Here is a 13,870-nt window from a genome sequence, read left to right on the forward strand (position 1 = left end):
CCCAACTCACCAGAATAATGACAACTGTAAGCCAGTCATTTGCCACTAACTCATTGCCAACTGATGCTGCTTATATCCGTAACACGGCATCCAGAAAAAGACAAAAGGGAAATTGTAAAACATCATCCATTTATTGTGTGGGAAGAAGATTTAGGTAAGAAGCAAGATACAAATGCAACTTTTCCTCTCTGCTACTCATCGTATTTTTCCTGTTCATTTGCCCTTTCCAACCAGAAATTTAAGACTCCCCATGCCCGAGTGCTTCAGTTACCTTTCACCGTCAGGAAGGCTGAAGTCACTGCGTCGCTGCACATAAAAGTCACCCTGCAGCTGTCCCGGGGACTTAGGTTCTTCAGCAGCAGAAGATGCCTACGTCCATTTTCAAAGTAAACCATCTCAGTGTTTTCTGTAGTTTTGGCAGGTTCATCGTCAATCAGCCAGTTGTAATTGTAGCACTCAGGCTTGGAAAGATAGCATTCAAACAGGGCTTCCCCTCCTTCCACGGCTTCCACATTCTCCAAGCCCTGGACAATGCTGTTCTTGGCTAGCAAAGGAGGACAACGAACACTATTAATTGCTTGGCCATGCATATCTGAATACTAACAAGCTCCGAGCACTGGATGATTCCCACCGCTGGAAAGATGATGGAAAGGATGTAGATGTGATAAACTGTGTTTGTAGGTTTAACTGTTGATTTCAACCACGCTCCAACACAGTATTATATTTAAAAACATATTAAGTAGCAAGATAGTTTAAAAATAATGAGAAACCTCTAGCATTTCATCTAGACTTTCTCCAAAAACCTGAATTCTGTTTTTACAAATAAAGAAAAAAACGTTGGTGTTTGTATGAATCAGGCCAATAGTTGATAGGAAGGGATAGCTCAGGACAATAAAGTATAATCAAATTCCTTCTGTCCCACAGCAGGAAAAATTTTTCAGAGATCTCTCAGGCAGTGCCATTGTCATCATAATTGGGGAGATGTGAATCCACTGATAGCTCATGATAAAATCTTACTATCTTTCTTGCAAAGCAAATATGAGCGAATATTACAGCTGGCAAAGCTATAGTGACTGTCATCTGAGTTAACGAGTCTGCCTCTAGGTAACACACAAAAAGTTAAAATCTATATTACCAGTATTTTGAATAGTAAATTTCTGAATTATTACAAAAGCTCTATGATAATGCATTAGGTTTATTTTCTCATGCATGTGTGGTAAATCGCGTGGTCAGAAACATGCACACATGTACACACTGCAGAGTCATGCATCAGTTGGCATTAGTACATAAGCAATCAGCCTGATGCAAAATTAATTGTGGGCTGGTGCATGTGAATATAATTTGTGTTAGATCAGCTACATGGACAAATTACATGCACAACGGTGGGAGTGCACGGTTGAGTAAATACAGTTTACACAAATACCATACAATGGTCAGCGTGATCTAGAATCTAAACCAATGCCCTGAGATGTTCCCGTTTAGATCTCTATAACCATTACTTGGAACTGTTCTAAGGAAAAAAAAAAAAAAAAAAAAGCTGAACAGTTTATTTAATAGCAAAAAGAAAAAGCATTTAATAGCAAAAAAAAAAATATCTGTATTTTATAATATTCATACTTATGGAGAATGATAAGGTGTTTGCAAATCCTTGGAGAATGTATAATTTTGTTAGAAGAAATCCCAGTTGTTTATTTGTGCACTTTTGGAGCGCTGGTTTCCCTAACTACAAAAAGCAGCCAACTGCAAATCCTACCTCCTCTGGGATGCGTTTAGATTGTGTTCATTGACATCTTTTTAAATCCCTAAAATGGAAAACGTTTATCAATGTAAAAAATATTATAATAAATAATACCCTGCTCTTCTGTTCTCACAGATCTTGTTAAGCAAGAAGGCGTAATTGCCACAAATATTCAGAAATCAAATCTGAACCATTGCTCTTGCTGATCACACTAATTCACTTGGTAACAAAAAACAATTCTGTACACAGCAGGAAAAGCAAAAAAAAAAAAAAGAAAGAAACATCAATATAAAATCCTGAACCTATTGTTAATATTTTTATTTACTGTTTCTCGGGGCTCTCACAAATGTTTGCTGATGCCAAGTGAGAAAATAATTCCTGAGTGACCAGTATTTGAAATAAGTAAAATACCAAGCTACCTTAGCTTAGCTGAAAATAAAATGAAATTCCACACTCTCCATCAGCTACTGGTTTTAAAGCACATTGTGTGTAAAAAGCATTCTGTAACAGCAAAAGGTACTCTTATTATTCCTTTGGGCCAACATTACACCTGTGATTTTACAATAATTCAGCTGGACACATCCCATTGCACTGACGTTCCAGTTCATTGTAGAAGAGGTATGAGGTGTAAGTGATGTAATAAGTGAGCGTTAATTAGAACCAAGCTCCAGTGGAATGCTGCGGTTTCATATACAATTCCCATTAATTCCCAACTACTTTTTTAATCGTTGTCAGTACTGGAGTGAACACCAAAGAGCGGGTATCTGATGTGTCACTTGTTGTGAGGTCCTGCCATGATTTTTCCACCTCTTTTGTTTGGAACCCATGATAGTCTTCCTCTTTGGCTGGAAGACCTCACCTTGAACATCAAGTGCGGCCATCACTTTAATGCCTTCAGCTTCACAAGAATAGATGCCAGTGTCTTCTGGTACCGTAGGTTTAATTTTTAGCATGCTTACATTCCAGTCCTGATCGATAATCACTCGCTGCCCATCTGCATGTATTTCCTGATCATTTTTCTTCCATATGGCGTGTACTGGCCTAGAATATTGGCATATGAACTCTGCTGTGCCATCTTCATCAACAGTTATATCCTGCATGGGACTGACCACTTCAATGGTTGGATCTGTTAACCAACACGTCAGGAAGGACATGCATTAGTGGATCCTCGTGGAAATCGCAACTTAGAGATTTTTTTGACAAGCACAGAGCCTGTGAGGAGCAAGCAGAGTGACAGGGCAAGCAGGAAGCTGACTGGGCAGGCTGGGGATTAGCAGTTTAGTCTGTGCTTGTGTCAGCACCAAGCAGGATTGGAGCAAAACTGGTACATTAGAATATAACTATCACAGTGGAAAATGGGCCACCGACAATTAAGGCTTGTGTAACGGTCGTGACCATGAACTTCTGTGCAGAACACCTGCTGCTTAATTTTTTTCCCCATCATTGTCAAAATCCTCTAGACTAGGAAGTGCTGGGTGCAAAACCACTTTTGGTTCCCAGAATAGGGCAGGAGAGCAAGTGTGAGACAGAGGTTTGCAAAGGATGGGCTCCTGCCAGTGGTTCCCCGTGACTCTCAACCTCGCATAGCAATAGGAAAATGCCACGAACTTTACTGGAGACTCCTTGTATGAGCAAATTGCCAGCACTCATTGGAAAGAAACGCAGTACTCGAGTGCAAATACTCATTCCTGTCCTGTGGTGCTGATGGCTGTACGTCAGGAGTTATTGGCAGCATGAGGAGCAAAGATCAACTGTAACAAAAAAGGGCACTTCACGGGAAACTGGTACTTCTTGTTTTGATCAGCCATGTGTTCCTCTGCAGCAAAGACATAGTTTGGGGAAAAATAATATGATTTCCTTTACAGTAGCTGATCTAGAGATGCAGCATAAACCATTGTAATCTCAGACTGAGCGCCCATAAAATGCTGAGAGCAGCTGGATATGCAGCTCCTCTGAAGAAGGTGAGATCCAAGAAGCTGCTTTTAAGCATCCAGTCTTTCTTTTAAAATACTGGTTCTGCTTCTTGGGAGGCAGCTGTAGGGCACAGTAGATATAGCTAACCTCAAAATACTGTGAGCTTCTGAAGCAGCCAAGGAGTCCCTCCTGAGGTGTCAAATTGGACCACCCACACATAACTGCAATAGATATGCTAAAAACAAAAACCTCCATGAACTCTGAAAATAGAAATCGCTCTGCAACATCCATCTCAGTAGAACTATGTCAACTTCTCCTCAAATTTATAGTACTACAATGGGACATAAAAAGATGACAGTCAGAGAAAGCCAATGTATGTTCTTATCTTTCAGGTAGCTGTTCTGATGACAAGCCAGCTACAATAAACTACACTGGACCTCTGTCTGGAATGCTCCTCTTGGAACTGGTGCATCAGGTTAAGGATTTGGGATGTCACCAGCAGACCTTGGGAACCAAAGATAGTTTTGCAAATGTCTTTTGGAAACTTGTTGCAAGGCTTGATCCTGCTCTCTAAGGTTGCCTCTACCGCTCCATGTGTCTGCATGTGTGTTTATGGAGAGGAGGCATCAATAGCAGGTCATGGAGATGTTTTGGTTACACCAGGACTGAAGAAGCAAGAAGGTATCTGTGCAGCTAGGGAGTACAGTACCATCACTTTTCATAAGATGCAGACATGGGCTCCTCACAGCAAATGTCACTCGTGGTTTTGGAGAAGGAAGGTGTCCTGGTTCCTCTGCCCCATTGTTCTTCGCCACTGCTAGGCTAAGACTTTGGTGGCCCTATTCACCCATGCAGGATGGCAGAAAGCTCCTTGGGACTTAGGAGCCAACCTGCATGCTGGGGGCCTGTAATTCTCACGCAAAGGGGTCAGGAGAAGGCAGCAGCTCCTTCAACCTTTTCTGTCTTCCCCGCACACATATGTGACAATGCCGACATGCTGGACCACTGAATGAATACAGTTATAGGGCAATGATGTTGTGAAGGCCCAACAAGGAAAACTGTCATGAGATCTCACTTACTACAGAATATATCCAGTTACAAGCATGCCTTACACCAGGAGAATGGGGCACATGGAACAGAGAGACAATTTGTTCATTGATGAAGAACAAGTCATGGCTAGCTACACAGACTGAAATACACCTAATTTGAGGACAGATCTATTTTTAAATTTCTGGACAAAATAAAGTGCATGAAATTGGCTGTTAATACAAGCACAGTTAGAATTTTACTAGTGTTTTACTTTCCTATTGAATCAAGTGTTATTGAACACAGTGTAACTGGAGTGTTTTTTAAATAACTCTCTCATCCTAATCCAATTATAGTCACATACTACTGTGATTCAAGTTCACATTAAAGAAATCTTGCCTTAATGGAAGAACAAAATATCCACATAGATATATGTACTAGCACGAGCTGTGGCGTTGGACCAGGTGATCTCCAGAGATCCCTTCCAATATCAACGATGCTGTCATTCTCTGAAATGAAAACTTCCCAGGAGCCCTTTATTTGACTGAGTAGAATACCTAACGATGCGTTTATTTTTAATTTATGTTTCAGGTCCACTGGAGTTCTTTGCCTAGAGAGCTCAGAACCAGGTTCTGTCTCTGAAAATGTGAAACTCAAAATTTATACAAATGGACATGGGATTTGTGGGGTTTGCACACTATGCTGTTGCCTCATCATTCTGATATTAGAAAGAAGTGATTTGTCATTTTATCTTTGCAGAGAGTTAAATTTTCTGAATGTGCAAGGGACACATTACACAGAGAAGACATCAACCACTGACTGCAATTCTATATTGTGGATCATTCTTGTTATGGTAGTCAGTTATAGCATGGGGGTAGACTGAATAAAGAACTCTTAACTCTTTATATCTCCATATATACAAATCCCTTTTCCAAGCAAGGAATAAGTGTTACTTTTGTCTGAAAAATAACAACTTTTCCCAACGACTATGAAAGAACTGGATATGAAGGAGCTTGCTTTGTCAAGTCTGGAGCTCAGTGTTATTTGCAGCTCATGGTTACCCTTACTAAATGAGAAAAATATTTATTCAACAGACCAGAAAAATTTGCTAGTGCGGTGATGACCATTAATATTCTAGCAGTCAACAAATGAGGGTCATTTGGCACTGTGTTACTGCAGTGTCATATACCCTTTGGTTTCCAGGAAAAGCTCTGGAGCCATCAATATAATAGCCCAAAGCCTTGTCTTGGGAACATACTGAGCTCAGCCCCACTAGCCTAAGCGATAGAGCAGCACAGTGGTAATTTTGAGAATTTCCAGCTACATAATATTTTGTGGTATTATAAAAACAGTTGAAGGGCAGGATAAAAAAAAATCAGATGCTACCACAGTGGTTTATGTTCAGCTTGGCTTAGATGTCAGGTGAAAACAGCAGCCCTGACCCTGCAACCCTTCTTCATCTGAACCACTGGAAAAAAAAAAATAAAAAAATCGATGTGGTTGTACCTGTAAGACTTCTGCTGTTGAGTATGGGTGACTTGCAGAAGTGGAGGGCTGCAGGAGACAGAAGAACTGTGAAGGGATTTAGTAAGGGTAGCCTGGAAAGCAGAAGCACTAGTGCACTGAGCAAGTCCAGAGGAGGCCATGTGTTTCCTTCTAACAACAAAATACCTTTGACTAATAATTTAGCTGAAGATATAAGGGACCCAGCTCTGAAGGTGACAGTGCCTGAGTCATGGCATGCCACGTCATTTAGGGTTAAAGTGTGGATCATCCCGTCCTGCTCAGAGATTTCAGTCACAAAGTTGTTGTGAAGGGGAGATCCATCAAGCCACCACTGCACGTTCTTCACGCCCGGGTGCGAGAGCTCGCAGGTGAACGTGGCTGACTCACCCACAAAGACGTCTGTGTTCTTTAAACCAGAAACTATGACTGCTGCTTCTTCTGTATAACAGAGCAAGAGAAGGTGCCAAAGGAAAACAAAAGCATAAACATAGACATATCTTTTCCTGCAGAACTAGCCCAAGCAACAGTGCAAGTTGTCCAGGAGAGTTAAACTTGTAATGCTGTTCCAAGGATAAAAAAGACCTAAAATTTTCTTTCAGGGGTTTAGAAACCACCTTCCATCCTTCACTCGCTTGCGAGCGCAGTGTGTGTCTGCAAACACCCTTCCATTGGGAGGAGACTCTACTCCATGACCAGGTCATGACTGGCTCTCCTGTGTGTTGTAACCATCTGCACTGACCATTTAGGAGGTGGGAGGCAGAAAGGTAGCTTAACATTTAAATGTTTACTCACAGTGCTTTAAAAGAGTAATAAGAATATCAACAATGATAGAAACTGTAATCAGTAATAACAAGAATTTCAGTATTTTTTATGATCACATCTCCAAGTAAATAGTATTTCAGCAGTACCACCATCTGCTATGGTACACAGTACGGTCACTACTTCGAACAACCTTAACTTATAAACATTGGTTCAACCGCAGCCTCTATATAACTGTTTATATCTTCACTGAAATCAAGAAAGAAGTGAATGGACTTTCAACTGTTTGCATCTGAGACAAGTTTAGCCAGTTACTGTCAAAGATTTTGGAATAAGAAATCCAGGCAGCAAAATCGGTGCATTTCCACCACGTTTCACCTTACCTTGCACATACACAGAACCTGTGGTGATCTCGTAACCAGTGCTACAGGTATAATCCCCGCAGTCATCAGGCTCTACACCATGGATGATCAGCTCAGCAATGGTGCCTTTCAGCTTCATCTCGTACTTGTCACTGGGCTGGATGACCACTCCTCCTTTTCTCCACTCAACGGGGGCATCTGGCTTGGAGATCTCACAGTGCAAGACAGCTGTTCCCCCTTCTTCAGACTCTACGTTTTTCAGCTCTTCATTAAACAGCACGGGTAGTACTGTGGTGGAGAAGCAACTGCATCAGTGACAGTGCTCAGAGGTGAGAAACTTGCTTGCAACTTCTCCAGCTTATCAGTTCCCCTCTTTCTGAACCACAACTTGTCTACTGGCAATGCCGAGCCAGAGCAAGACTTTGAGTTGTGCCATAGCCAGATGTCCATGGGGATCAGCCGCTGATACCTGGGAGGGTGTCCACTGCTGCCCCATGAAGGATTGCCACAGGTCACAGGACCCCTAAGGGGTTTCACATGGGCATACCCACAGTTTGCAGTCTAAGCAGTTAGAGGTATAACAGTACCAACCACAACATTTGGACATTTAATCACTGAAATGAGCAGGAGCTGGTTATGGTAGCTAAACTCAGGATCTAAATGCATGATCTTGTTGCTCAAGTCAAAAGACACAGCAGTTTTAGTATAAAATGAACAAAACTATAAAATCCAAAAACATAGCCACTAGAAAAAGGAAAAAAGCCACAATTGTTGGGTTGCAAGGGCACAAATAGGTATAATGGCTCAATTTAAAATGGTCCTGTTCTAGATACAGTGAGATACTCCAGTCTCCTATGGTCAGGTAGCAGGCAAATTTTCTAACTGCTCTTGTACATACCCTTCATTAGCAGCAGCTGCAGTTTTGCTCCCAGCTCTCACCGTGAGATCAAAATTGCAACTGCAGAAATAGATTTGGGTTTAAAAGGCACTAAATTCATTCTCCAAAGAACAGATCGTGGATCAAACCCTTTCCTCCAGTTGTAATTCACAGATTCGGAGTGTTAATTATAATTCAGTGATAAAACTTCCATATCACCCCTATGGAGGGCAGCCACAGCCATACCTTCTCTGCCTTCAAGCAAGGCTTCGCCTACCTTTGACTTCCAATGTTGCAGTGGTCTGCTGATCCCCCGAGTCGCACGTATAATTGCCAGCATCCTGAGCCTCAGCATCATAAATGAAGAGCTCAACATGTGTCCCCTCTTGCCGGATCTCATACTTGTCGCTTGGCTGCAGCACTGTATCTCCTTTCCTCCACTCCACGGGTGCGTTGGGTTTCGTCAGTTCGCAGTGAAGCATCGCTGTGCACCCTTCCTCCACCTCCTCGTTTTTCAACCAGTGTTTGAAAAGCACGGGCAGGGCTTGAAAGGGGGAACGGTGCAAAGAGGAAAAAAAATGCATGAAGCAAAAATAGAAAATGGAGGAATGTTTTATTTTTAAGGTACTGATAATGCCGTTCATGAAGTTCATGAACAATTCTGGCTACATTTACATAAGGAGAGCTGCCAGTGGTAAGGATGCCTAGGTCTAAGCCAGACAGAGGAGAAGGAGGGAGAGGAATTAACCAGCAGGAAAAATTTCAGTTCTACAGGAGGTGCATTTCTCTCCCCATATGGAATCATAGAATCGCTTAGGTTGGAAAAGACCTTTAGGACCATCAAGTCCAACCCTAGGCTTCTTTTCACAAAAAATTCCCTACTAACTTCAGTAATAATTTCTGAAGCCCAGATGTTTTTTTCATCCCTGAAATAAAACCACAGAACAGGATAGAAGCACTCAAAGTATATACACCTGCAGACCCGACATTTCAGATCATGCAGCCAGTGATCACTTACGGAATGATTAAGGCTGAAGGGACCTCTGGAGGTCCTCCACGGATGGAGATTCTTTCACCCCTCTGGGTCCCAGTTCCAGTATCTGACCACCCCTTCACTGTGAAAGGTTTTTTTTTCCTAATCTGAATTTCTCTTGCTGCAGCTTGCACTTTATGCCTCTCATCTGTTTACTGAGCACCCCAGGGGAAGTCTGTCTCTCTCTCTCCTCTGTAGACCCCCATTAGGAAGCTGCAGACAGCAACGAGTTCCCCCTTCAATCTTTTCTTCCTCAGGATGAACAAACCCATCTACCCCTGCCTCTCCTTATACTTCATGTGCTTCAGCCCCCTGACAAACTTGATGGCCTCTGCTGCCCTTGCTCCACTACCTCAATGTCTGTCTTGTACTAGAAAGCTCCAAAAATTGTCATGCACACCTCTCGCCACTGCAGAGCAAAGAGGACATCATACCTTTGACTTCTAGTCTGGCAGAGGTCTTCCCATCAGCTGTGTGGCAGCTATACTCCCCTGAGTCCGCACGGTTCAAATCATGAATAACCAGCGTGTGCACGTTCCCCTCCTGCTTGATGTTGCACTTCTGGCTGGAGCGGATCACAGATGTGCCTTTCTTCCACTCCACCGGGACATCAGGCTTGGACACCTCGCAGGACAAGTGAGCCGTGCCACCCTCCTGTAGCTCCAAGCTGTGGAGTGCCTTTACAAAGGTGACCGGAGCAACTGTGGGGAAGAGGGTACCAACACTACTCCAACCACTCAATCCAGCACTGCCCCCAGATCAGAACTGGGCGCCGATAGTTACATTTTGAACCAGAACAGAGAAGAACAAACAAGATAAGGTATTGACGTGGCCCATCTTTCAAAATCATTCTGTGTAACTCAATGGAAAGGTTTTTTGGAGTTTTCAGACTTTTTTTGAGTAAATATGATCTAAAACCATCATAAGTAGGAAATTAATTCAGAGCATATTCTTGACATTCTTCAGCATTGATTCTGATATATCTTGGCTGCTTGTTTCTGGATAAGTTGGGTGGTCTTCAAAGGATGTTTGCTTCACTCTTATGGAATGGACTGAAATGAGTAGCTCAGATGTACATGTCTAACTCTTAAATGCCTAAATTAGATTAGCAGAACCTCCAAAAATTTCCAAGGACCCCTCGTCCCAAATACACCTCTCAGGAAGCTAAAGCAATGTTGGTGGTGCTTACCAGAACCTCCTCAATCCCTCTTTCTAGGAGGTTGCTCACCTTGGACTGTTAGCTGTGCTGCTGAGGTATGCTGTCCGACTTTGAAACTGATGGTCCCACAGTCTTCTAGTGTCACCTTCCTCAGGATCAACGTGTGACATGTCCCTTGGACTCTGATCTCATTCATTTCATTGGATTGCAAGGGAACATCCCCCAGGAACCACTGGGCATCTTGAGTTGCTTCCCGGGAGAGCCTGCATTCAAACACTGCATCTTCTCCTTCATACGAAGTGACGTCCTTCAGCATCTCCACTATGATTGCTGCTGGTTCTTTATGGAAAGGTCAACAGAGTTTGATATCTACTTTCAAGTGATGCTTCCCAGATTAAACATTTTGTTATGCTTTTTCTTGACAGTACTGTATTATTTGAAAGAACGACCACAAAGCACTAAGCACTGAATTCGTGGAAATGTAGTTGCAAGTACATGTAGTAATATGTTACATTCTTTAGATGCATAATGTATGTGTGTGTGCATATGTACTATACACATATATATGATAGTCTGTGAAGTGTGCATGTTATACTGTATTGTGTGTGTGATAAATATATAATAGATCTTTATAAGACAATCTATGTATTGTGAAAACATTGTCAACAGATTTTAGTGGGTGACATTAACATTAAACCACAGAATCATTGACTAAAGACCCATTTCTGATTCCCTAGAGATAACTGACCCAATTCTCATCCCTCTGAAATCACTCTCATCTCCAAGGTCCCCACGATTCAGTTTGGGCACAGTCTAGCTGTCAAATTACTTAACCATGTGCCCTGCCACAAAATTACTTAATCACGTGCCTCTGCCATGGTACCAAGCTCTGTTCAGCATTTCCCCACGCAAATCCCCACCTTTCACGAGGACAGATGCAGTGGTTTGCTGGTCCCCTGTGTCACACGTGTATTCCCCAGCATCAGTTTCACTCAGGTTGCAAATCGTCAGCTCAACCACGGATCCAGCTTGATGCATTTTGTATTTTTCACTTGGTCGCAGCACTGTCCCGGCCTTCTTCCACTGCACAGTGGCATTAGATTTTGAGATTTCACAGCTCAAAGTGATGGTGCCACCTTCTTCAGCTTGCTGGTTCTTTAGTGGTTGTGTGAAGATTATTGGCAAAGCTAAACCAAGATAAATCAGAGGGAAAAAATTATGTTTCTTTGCTGACTCTGTCACTAAGTCTTGTGTTTAATGAAACTGTGGTGTCATTCCAAATTTGGTTCAAACTCAATTCCAAAATTACTTTTAAAACCAAACAAGGAACGACAGAAGGTGCTGGATTTCCAGGAGTGCTAACCTGCGTGCACCAAGCACCTCTGGGAATGTGTTCCTTCTTACACAGGAACAGTCACAGATACGGAATCTTGAGCATCTAAATGCTCCAAATTATATCTCCAAATTGCTACCAAAGCCACAACTCAAAAGCCTACACCTGATATCTAAGTTCTCGGGTATTTGGGAGGGTGTATGGAGAAACATCATGATACAATAACCCTCATTTGAAAACTCGACCCAGAAGAGAGATGAACTCTGGATGTCTCTGCACTGATGTGTATCACTGATGGGCCGAGACGGAGTTTTGGTGAGTTGATTTACAATGCACCACATGTAGAAGTTTAGTTCCTCAAGTCCAGTTCCCTAGAAGAACCTTGGCAGCTCCATGGTGACGGCTGAATTGGTGTTTAGAAGGGAAGGAGATAGGGTTCCAGAAATCAGAGCAAATTCACAGGAACCAGGTAGCAGAGGAGTATGTATAAGAGGAGATATATGTGAAGGTTTGTGTGGCTGATGTAGGAATGGATGCTGTATTTTGTGGGACAGCTGGGGAATGGCTGGGGTCAAGGCTTGTGTACAGTTGCATTTGCAATGAAGGCGTCTCATTCTGTAGCCAAGTCCTGCAGCCCTAGGGCTCTTAGAAGCCAGCAAAGGAATAAGGAGGAGAGAGAAAGTCTTTGTGAAGACCTACTCTGATCAGACTGCATCACTGTTGATTCAGAAATCCTCATCACAAAAAAGGACCACACTCTGCAACAGTGTCCCTGAATATTGCATATGGAACATCTAAACTAACCTAGAGCTCCCTAAAAGGTGAAGTGAAAGCTTTTTGTCACCTTTCACTACCAAGGATGCCATAGTTTGCTCATCGCCAGAATCGCAGGTGTAGTCTCCAGCATCCTTCAGCTGTAGATCGTGGATGAGCAGCTCCACAGCAGAGCCCATCTGCTTCATCTCGTACTTGTTGCTGGCCTGGAGCAAGACTGACCCTTTTTTCCACCTCACTGGTGCATCGTGTTTGGAGAGCTCAGCATGAAGGGTGACCGTAGAGCCTTCCTCGGCTTCCTGGTTTCGGAGTTTTTTTTCAAAGAGTGCTGGAGTGGCTGGGACCACACATAGAGACACAAACGGACAGCCACCATCAGAGGATCTGCTTACAGTACAAATATTCTGGTATCACTGGGTCCTGAAGTTAATGTGATAGCAGGCATGTGCATGCCCTTCATGGGAGAGCCCTCAAGGGATGTTTCAAAAGATACTGCACAAGAATTTCCTGGCTCCACTTTATTTTAGCTGATCTTGTAACTCAGAAACAATCACAGTAATACTGTACCAGAGCGGATTTTTTAAAATGGACATATGGGCACATTACACCTATTTTTAAGACCTTAGGCAGAAAAAGTGTTTAGATGCCTTGCTCTTCAGCTAGAGTTGAGTGCCCAAGTGAGTTTGAGCACTTTGACTCTTAAGCACCATTTGCCCACGTGGGACTACAGCTCAAAGGACTGAGGTGGTTAAGAATCAAAATGATCTCGTCGTAATTTTAGTTCCAGCCTTGGATTTCTAAGTGACCAGAATGAGAGTCTTGGGTCTAGGATTGTGGAAGCAGTTACCGCTTTTGGGTCCCTCCGCGTTCATTTCTCAGGACACCACAGGACTTAACATAACTTCTGAAATGAAAGGACTGAGCTGCTCTATGCCAGCAAAGTACATCTGCAGTCAAGGACAGTAGATAACACCCTCTCACGAGTACGAAGCTAAGGAAGTGGAACAAGTTTCTCATCTTAAAACAAACCCAAAACAACCTACCTTTAACAGTTAAAGTGGCTGTCGTTTGTTCGTTTCCATTATCACAGGTGTATTTGCCAGAATCTTCTGGTTTTAAATTATAAATCTTTAAGGTATGGATTGTTCCCTCTTGCCTGATTTCATATTTGGAGCTTGACAAAATCACCTGAGCACCCTTCTTCCACTCCACCACAACATCAGGCTGAGAGACCTCGCAGCGGAGGATGGCCGTTTCTTCTTCCTGCAGTTCTGTGCTCTGTAATTTCTCCTTAAAGACTGGAGGTGGCACTGAAATTACAGAGCAAAGGCATTTACAGTCACCTTTATCTTGTTTCCCTGAAGTGCTAAAGCTACAGCTGAACAGTTA

At 42.7% G+C, this 13,870-nt stretch overlaps 1 protein-coding gene across 1 annotated transcript in view; it reads right to left on the minus strand.

Annotated features, from left to right (window-relative positions):
* Positions 1-13,870, minus strand: part of LOC104165128 (obscurin-like) — a gene marked incomplete at its 5' end in the record, with an annotated part of 144,390 nt that overhangs the window by 73,554 nt on the left and 56,966 nt on the right. Inside the window, 2 exons of the mRNA XM_009704685.1 lie at positions 272-544; positions 10,444-10,713. Coding sequence (XP_009702987.1) covers positions 272-544; positions 10,444-10,713 — 543 coding nt within the window. The remainder of the gene's footprint in view (positions 1-271; positions 545-10,443; positions 10,714-13,870) is intronic.

The sequence above is a fragment of the Cariama cristata genome, unplaced genomic scaffold (assembly GCF_000690535.1).
Source record: "Cariama cristata isolate BGI_N322 unplaced genomic scaffold, ASM69053v1 scaffold2747, whole genome shotgun sequence".
Lineage (NCBI taxonomy): Eukaryota > Metazoa > Chordata > Aves > Cariamiformes > Cariamidae > Cariama > Cariama cristata.